At 45.9% G+C, this 9,040-nt stretch overlaps 1 protein-coding gene across 1 annotated transcript in view; it reads right to left on the minus strand.

Annotated features, from left to right (window-relative positions):
* MGAT4D (MGAT4 family member D) overlaps window positions 1–7,839 on the minus strand; it is a 40,196-nt gene extending 32,357 nt beyond the window's left edge. Inside the window, exon 1 of the mRNA XM_082237690.1 lies at window positions 7,638–7,839. Within this exon, the coding sequence (XP_082093816.1) occupies window positions 7,638–7,728 (91 nt within the window). The 5' untranslated portion in view covers window positions 7,729–7,839. The remainder of the gene's footprint in view (window positions 1–7,637) is intronic.
* Between the last annotated feature and the right edge of the window lie 1,201 nt (window positions 7,840–9,040).

Consider the following 9,040-nt stretch of genomic DNA (forward strand, 5'->3'; position numbering starts at 1 on the left):
ATCTGGACTGGCATTGGGGTGGGGATCTCTGTGGAGATGCAGGAATGGGGGGGTGTTGATGGTGTTGGCTATATTTATGGCCTTGGGGGGGGGGAATCACCAGTCCTTCAGTTTGAGGTGTTTTCTGGGTGCTTCATTCAGCTGTGGTTGCTGTTGTAGGGTTGTCCATCTGCGATGTGTTGATTTGGTTGATCCTGGTCTGTTGTTTTGTGCTGCGTGTTCGGCGGGATGCTTCTGTGCGTGGTGGTGGTTGGCTGTCCTGGTTTGCATTGTTGTGTGGCTTCTGTTGCTTCTTTTTCCTCTTTACTGTCGTCCAATTGTTTGATGTTGTTGTTTCATCGTGGTGGTCATGACTGTCACTTGGTGGGTCTGTCGGTTGCCATTCCAGTGGAGGGTCAAGTTCGAGGTTCTTCAGTAGTTGCAGGGCTTCAGGTATGTTGGCAGTTGTGTGTTGTGTTGGTTGTTACTATAAGGCAGAAGGGGAAGCCCCATCGGTACTTGATCCCTGCTTGTTGGAGACGCTGGGTGCATGGGCGTAGGTTTTCCTCCGATTTAGGGTGTCTTGAGATAACTCCTGTAAGGCCAATATGGGGTTGTCTCCATATCAAAGGCTTGTTGTTGAGTTTCTGAGGTTGTTCCATACCTCTTCCTTCTTTTTGTAGCGTGTGAAGCATACAATGATGTCTCGGGGGGGGGGGCGTTGGGTTTTGGCATAGGTTTTAGGGCTCTGTGAGCCCTCTCCAGGTCGTTTACCTCGAGTGTCAGGTTTGGGATTGTATTTTTCAGCCAGCATACAATTAGGTCTGCTGGGCTTTTCTCCTCCACTTTTTCAGGAAAGTTGTGGAAGCGGATGTTGCAGCGTCTACCAAGGTCTTCAAGGTCTGCCTGTTTGATTTTCATGGCTGTATTTTCCATTTCTATTATTTCCAGGTGGCTTTCCAGTTTAGCCAATTTATTATTGACACGTGTGTTCTCCTCTCGGTACTTCTCTATTATTCTTTCTTGTATTTGGTTCTTGTTTTCTAGAGTTTCCACTTTGGAAGTCATGTCACTGAACGCTTTCAATAGTTCTGTTAGTCTCATTTTCACTTCCTTCAGTTCTTGTTTTGTTGCTGGGTCGTTGTCATCTTGGGGGGGGGGTGTTGTGTTCTTGGTGCTGTTTGCCATCTCCCTGGTTGTTGTCATCGCAGTCTCGTTGGTGTTTTTGGTTTCAAATCTGCTTGGCATCCTCTTGGAGCTGGGCGTGTTGTGGTTAGGAGTTGTGGTGGTGGTGGTGTTCCTGGGTGTTGCTGAGCTGTTAAGCTGAACAGGCATTGTTGACTGGTGGCTTTTACAGAGTGTCTGGATTTGGCGGTGATTAGTGTCCTGTCTGGGCTGTGCTTTAAGGGCTTCTCTGGGGTTCCCGCAGTCTCCTCAGCAGTGTTGCCAGGGTGAGGTGGGGCAGTCGAGCAGTCAGATGAATAAGCCAACAGACAGACGTAAAGGGGTTGGTAGGCAGGGGTATGAGAAATTGGTGGGGTGGGGTCAGAGGGAGAGTGTATGTTTGGGGGGGTTATTTGTGGGTGCACCTGTCCGTACACATCTGTGCACAGGTACTCATGAAAGGAGTATTGGGGTCCAGTTGAGCGTGGAGGGTTAGGGGTTCGTAGTAAAGAATTAGGAATTTAAGGTTGGCAAGGATGTGTTCAGGAACAGAACCCAACAAAGCAATGTAGAGGTTGAAGGTGAAAAAGGAGGGGAGGGAAAGGGAGAGAAGCAGGGGAGGGATGGAAGTCAGAGTAAAATAAAGAGGGGAGAAAGAAAAGGAGGGAGGGAGGGAGGGAGAGGAAGGAAGGAAGGAAGGAAGGAAGGAAGGAAGGAAGGAAGGAAGGAAGGAAGGAAGGAAGGAAGGAAGGAAAGGAAAGGAAAGGAAAGAAAGAAAGAAAGAAAGAAAGAAAGAAAGAAAGAAAGAAAGAAAGAAAGAAGTAAAAGGGGGGAAGAGACAAAGAAAGATGAAAATGCTTAGTTGCAGTGGTGGTTCTATGAGGTAAAAGACCCCTGGGGAGGGGGGATTGCTAATGAAAGTGTGTGGGGAGGTATGTGTATGTGGATTTTAGGGTTAGGAGGGTAAGAGGGACTAGAAAAGCAGACTAAATCAAAGAGGGAAAGCGGGGGGGGGGGAGATGAGAGATTTGAAGATGTCGAAGTTGTGATGCCTGGCAGTAGTATTTGTATATCAAATGCCAAAGGTAAAAATAATGTAGAAATGAAAATATATTTAGAGCCCTCTTAAGAGGGGCAAATATAATATAATTGTGTGTGTGTGTGTGTGTGTGTGTGTGTTCGTGTATGTATGTGTTCTTTTAAAGAGAAGGAGGGGGAAAAGGGGGAAGGCGGAAAGGAAAAGAAAGGAAAAGAAAAAGGGAGGGGGAAGGGTACCAGTGGCAATAGCACTGATATGGGGGGGATATTTTTATTTTATTTTATTTTATTTTTTAGAGGGGATGGTAATAGTTGCAGGACAATGGGGGGAAGGTAAGGCTCCCCCCTCAAAAACAGACAAACAAAGAAACTAAAGGGGGACTAAAAGGAAAAGAGGAATAATAATGATAGTAATAATAATAATAAGGATTTTTTAAAAAAAGAAAGCTAATAATAATGATAAAAAATAGTAATTGGAAAAAACATTTCCCCCTTTTTTCAAAAAATATAAATGAGGGTAGAGAATGGGATAAAAATAAAACAAAATACAGAAAATAGGGAAAATATGTTAGAGAGGGGTAGATTGGTAAAAATAAAGTAAAAAATATTGGGAAGGAAGGAAAGGGGACAGCAGCAGCAGCAGCAGCAGCAGCAGCAACAACAACAACAACAACAACAACAAGCCCCCCCCCCTTTTGGGAGGGGTGGAAAATGTGTTTTAAAGTAATATATGGATGTATTTTTAAAATGGTAGTAATAATAATTTAGTGAAAGGGCTGAAGACTTGGGGAAGGGGGGAGGGGAAAAAGGGGGGTTAGAAGGGGGTTAAAATATATGAAGGGGGAAGTTTTTTTAAAAAAAATAGAGTTAATGATAATAATATAATATAAAAAGTTGATATATCTGTTTAAAAAAATAGTAAAAAACACAAGCACACAAAAAGGAAAAAAAAAATTGAAAATTGAGAAAGGCAAGGTCTTTTCCCAGCGGGTTTCCCTCTGGGCTTCAGCCTGCTTCTGGTGCGCTAGCTGTCCGGATGGATGGCTGGGCGTCCCTCTCCTCCTTTTCCTTGGCTCAGCAGCAGCGACAGAAGTTTGCGCAGCCTTCCTCTTGCTTCCTCTGCCTGCTTTTTAGTTAATCCTTTTCTAACTAAATATCCTGTAATGATACCATATTAGAAGACTGCCTTTCTAGATAATCAGCTCTTCAACATGCAATTTCATTTTGTTTTCCCCCTCTCAAATCACCCTATTCAGTTTCACATATGACTCTTAAGAGTAGCTCAAGATTATGTTTGTAGAAGATCTACTTTCACAAGGAGAAAAGCTGTAATAAAACAGGTATTGTGTTTTGTGAATGCCTCATGTAGCACTTGTCAATTATTACGGATTTATTTGGGAGACTCATGCATTAGTTTAGTTTCCACACTGGCTCACTGCCATTCTATGGGGACAGATTCACCACTTGGAACATCAACCTAAACTTGACGTGAGAGAGGCTAGATAAGAGACTGCTACCCAATGCTTTAGCTGTCTGTCTTGTTAGGCATTCTTGCGTACCACTTTTCAATACTACCCCAATTCTAAGCACATTTATGTGGAAGAAAAGCTAGTATGTTTGAATCTGATCAGTCCGATTTGCTTGTATGTCTACTTGGGACACACTGCAAACTGTGGTTTGAGTGCTATGTACAGATGGGGATTATATTTCTTAAAAAGTCAGGAAGGCAAGCAGGAACAAAAAGCAACACACAAAGAAACATGCAGTCTTTTTGTCTCATATTTGTTTAAAATGCCTATGTCAACTTGACCCAAAATGTCACACGCAAGCTAGTTGGCTAGTGTTCCACAGTTAAGTATTTGTATTTATATCTCCATTTGTTCTGCCTTCTACCTGCCTGGCACCCTCCTACTTTTCAACTGAATTTCTGCTAGTTGTGTATGACAAAACTGCCTCTTGTTCATAATCTAAGGATTGGATGCCCCAATTTCTAAGAAATCCTACAATAATGGAACAGCTTTGCATTACTCTGGAACCAAAGAGACCCCACCATTCTGTCACTGGAACAGACACCATCTCCAACACATCCTTGGACTGGAAGGAAAGGGGAGGGGAACACACAACCAGAAAAAAATAAAATAAAAATGGTGCTGCAAGCCCTGTCAATAACAATCAAGCAGTGACTATGCCCACATACAGAGCATACTGCCCACATACAGAGGTACCCAATGAACACACAATGAAAGCCACATACTGCTAGCACATGCATACCTGCATTACCACATAAATAACACACATGATAATGCCACAGTGCCTCTGCTCTACCAGTGCCATTGGCACAACCAGCCAAGACCCCACTACTGCAAGTCCCAGGAATCCCTACAGGCAACCTCCCTTAGGCTCCTGATAACCACTGTTATATAAGCCCAAGGCGAGGAGAGCCTATACAACATAATACACACATAGCTCCCTGGGCAGAGAGCCTGGAGAGATTGCATACAGAGCTCCTGAGATAAGGGTTCAAGACCCACCCTGGAAGAAAATACTCTTTTCAGAAGCAGTCAAGGGGAGCGGCCAGGGCATGCAAGTGCAGCCACAGACACACTGAGAGCAGCAGCCATCGGTGCCCCACTTACAGGGCATAGGATTGGCAGGCAGGAGATATCCTTAGTCAACCCTGTGAAGGAACAGCAAGGAGCATCCTGGACCCTGCTTGTCATGGGATTAACACAGAACATGGTGTGGGATGGATCCTGTACTTGTGGGAGTGACCGGGAAACACAGGGAAAGAATAATGAGCAATTGTCAGCAGCTGGAACACACAGTCCTTGAACCTAGATGCACAGTGGATGTTTGTGAGGCAGTGAGAGAGATGGTGGATTGGTGCCACCTGGGTGCTCTGCCAGGGTCTCCTTCCTGTGGAGGGAGACACTGTAGTGATTATTTATGTACTTCCTTTTTTATGGTTGTAGTAAAACAATGTTTGTAACAGCTCTTTAATTTGCTCCATGCACCCAAGCTGTGATATTGCAAGGCGGAAGCACTCATGTTTAGCCAGCAGTGGCAATGGGTGCAATGGAGAGCCTGGCTTTTGGCAGCAGAGAACTTACCTACATGAGCCTACATGGGCAAAGAGTGCTTCCCCTGTGTGATGAAGACAAAGCTCCCCACTTCTGGGTTGGAAAGAGCATTAAAGCAAAATAGTTTAGTCTAGACACAGATTCCCAGCTTTCACTGTTAAAACAACTGGGGTGGGGGGAGTTTTTAGCATTTGTAGAACCTAAGATACAAGGCAAAATGTACAGGCACTATTTTCCTCGTGTGAAAGTAACTAGCCCGATGCCACCTTTCAGTGATTTAGTCCGCCCCCCCCCCCAAAAAAAATAAATAATTAAAAAGTCTGCAGGCTGGTATGGAATTTTGTATTGGATGTTTGTGCCTTGATTCCCAAGGTGAAGTATCAATTAAGGTTATAGCAGAGAAATGTTAGCAATTTCTTGGTCACAAGTACAGTACCACAAGATTAGTCAATTTAAACCACAAGGGCAAGAAATATATCGACTTTCACTTTGCAGTTAAGCCAAGAATGTTAAAATCAAATAGAACTCTTCATTTCTCATTTACATAGAGTAGTTTCTACGCAAATGCAATTCTGGTTCTAAACACAGCATAAGGGGTCTTTATAGTATAGTGTATTTTAAAATGGGGTTTCAGAATTTTATGGGGTTTTTGAATGTTTTGTGTAGTTTTTCAATTTCATTGTTCTGCATGGGACAATGACAATAAAGATATCGTATATCGTATAGGACATAACATATTAGAACCTAACAATGATCTCATGAATCATGCTCACATGCTTGGTCACTACTGATATTCTCCAAATTTATCTATTTAACTAAATTAAAAGCAGCATAACATAAGAAAACATGCATACAATGGCTTGGATCCTAAGATAAGTTAACTTTAGGAAGTTCATGGAAATAACGTTCCCCACCCCTTCCCTCCCCAGTGGCCACCTATGCCTCTGAAAAGCCTCTCCAGACAGTGGGGGCCCTCCTGAACAATGTGGAATGGAGGCAGGGGAAGCTTCCTTCCATGAACTAACTTAACTTACTTATCATTGAATCCAAGCCATACTATATATATCATTTCCTTCCTTCCTTCCTTCCTTCCTTCCACACCCTCAACTTTCACCTGGTAGCGACCATTCCAGGAGGCTTCCTCAGTGGGAGAGATGGGAAACCTGGCTCATTCCATGAGCTCTGGTGAAGGACCAGCTCTATCAGGTATCTCCTGTCCCTGAACCATTTTCATTCCGGCTGATCATTATAAGAACTATTTAACTTTAAGAACTGGCCCTCAAGTTTGCTTTCTGCCTCTTTCCTCCCCGTCCTCTTTTCCGTTTGTGTTCTGTCTCCTAGATTGTAAGCCTGCAGACACCATCTTGTTTTAATTGATAACATGCAAGCTGCTCTGAGAGCCTTTTTGGCTGAAGAGTGGGGTACAAGTGCTTGTTGTTGGCATCCATCTGTCTCAAGGGACAATGGAGTGCACATCTGGGGTGAAGTCAAACTGCTGTGTTAGCAGCACCAAAGTGACCTCCTTGGGGCACAAGCCTGGGCAGTGTGTATGGAGATCCTGAGCTGCCCAGATGACAAGACAGCAATATCAAAAGCAATTACCGGTACAATGTGAAAAACTGAAGTCTCTGAAAGTCTTTGGAAGTCCTTCAGTTGGTTAGTTTTGATGTTTTGAATTAGTCCATACAACTTTCTGAATTTGGGCACGGAGTAAAAAACACACCCACACATTCATAGCTGTCAACGTTTCCCCTTTTTAAAAAGGGAAATTCCCTTATTCCGAATAGGATTCCTCGCAAGAAAAGGGAAACGTTGACAGCTATGCACATTGCATCGAGTGTGATTAGTAACTGACACGCATTTAAACAGCATTCAACGAGCGGGTTGTCCGCACAGGGTCAATTCAGGACATCAAAACTCACAAACCATGCAGCAAAGTTATGCAGCTCTCCGTGCTAATCTTACTTCGTCCATACTGCAGGGAAAATCGCTGGGACCCCGCAGATGGCACAACCCACAAAAGGAGTTCAGGACCCGTAAGATGCAAACGCCGTTCAGGCGAGCGCCCGGCCGATCAGAGCCAACCGGGACCTGGGCTGCTGCTGGCGACGAGCGCGCACAGCCGCCGCCCGCGCAGGTGGCGGTTAGCGGGAGTTGGGAGCCGTGGCCCGGAGGCTGCGGAGCGCGCGGTCCCGCGGGGAGCCTCCAGGTGCGCCTCCTCAGCCCCTTTCCCTGGGAGAAGCGAGGCGCAGCAGTGTCTCCTCTTCTCTTTCCAGCCAACCAGCGAAGCCCTCCTCCTCCTCCTCCTGCCCCAGGCCGGGCCGGGGCGCGCGCCAGCAGCAGCCTTTCCTCCGCCCGCCTTTTCCCGCTTCTCACCTCCGCTCCCGCTCCGGGCGGCGTACCAGGCGAAGGAGAAGAGCGCGCTGAGGCACACAAACGTCAAGGCGCTGGTCAGGCGGAGCCTCATTTCTCGGCCCCCCAGGCGAGGCTGCCCGAGGTCCTCGGCGGCGGTGGCGCCTCGAAGCGCTGCTCTGCCAGTCGCCTCACCGCCTTTGTTTGGCTTCGTGTGGCTGCGTCTCGCTCGCCCGCGGTGTTTTGCTTGACGCCCCGAGCCGGCGGAGGCCTTTTGTGTGTGTGTGGTGTTTGTTTGTTCCCCTCGCGCCTCGTTGCCCCTCTGGGAAGAGTTATTATCTGCAGAAAGGCTCCTGGCCAAGTTCGCAGGTGCGGAGATCCGATTCCGCGCTTATCTCTCTCAGCCTTGGCTGCTGCTCCAGCAACGCGGGTCCAGCTCTTCCTCGGCTCTTCCTCGCGCTTGCAGGAACTTGTGGCGCAAGGCATCGACCATCTCTCTCTCACCCAAGAGCTACTGAAATGTTTCTGGCGCTTCCCCGGAGGGAATCGCTGGAGCCGCGAGCCCAATCAGGGAAGAGTCGCCGCCGCCGCCGCCCCTCCCTCCCGCTTTAATGTATAGGTCAACAACCTGTGCAACCTGCTTCGCTTTCTCGGAAACATTTGAACTGCAGACCCTGTGGGCAAGTGGTCAAAGTGGAGAGGGATAGGTCCTGCGCCTGAATTTTAAAAGGCAGCAATACCCGCCCTCATTCTTAGGTGCAGTCGCGAGAACTTTGGCACATTTCTGTTCGAACGCGCGGAGTATTGTGACGTAGCAATTCCAGGGGTTCGCATGTTGACCCGGGCAACTGAAACTTGCCCCCAAAACTGCTGCAGCTCTAGCTATGGCACTTCTTTGGCCCTGTAAAGCATATCTTCTTGCGTCAGTGTTGTTGGGTTTTTTTAAGCGACTCTTTACAAGTATGAATGGAAAAAGTATCCCTTGTTCACCGATGCTACTTTTTCAGATATCTGTACTGCTGTTTGAATGTGGTTTCTATATCTTAAGTATTTTGAATATTGCTTTATGAAAATTGAGCAAGTCCTTCTTCACGGCAAGGTCAAGGTACAGAAGTCATAGAGAAATTAAAATCAGCATTGTAACCTTTCAGTCTCGGTGAAGGAGCCAGAGTTCTGCAAAGCCTAAAGAAGCAGAGTGTTTCTTTTTGTTTGATGAAATGAGCATTTTGAGGTTTAAAAGTCAATATTCTTTTTCTGTGATTTTCACATAAGTTCTCACTGTGTCAATTGCACTTGCAGTTTCTTTTTAATCATTCATTCCAGTTCTAGCCAAAACATGTAGTGTTTCAAATATATCCTAAATACAAACATTAATTGCATTTCCATCTTGAAAGTTCAATATGCTCTCAGGCTGACACATTGGCAAA

This window comes from Podarcis vaucheri, assembly GCF_965113315.1.
Source record: "Podarcis vaucheri genome assembly, chromosome: 9".
In the NCBI taxonomy this organism is placed as follows: domain Eukaryota; kingdom Metazoa; phylum Chordata; class Lepidosauria; order Squamata; family Lacertidae; genus Podarcis; species Podarcis vaucheri.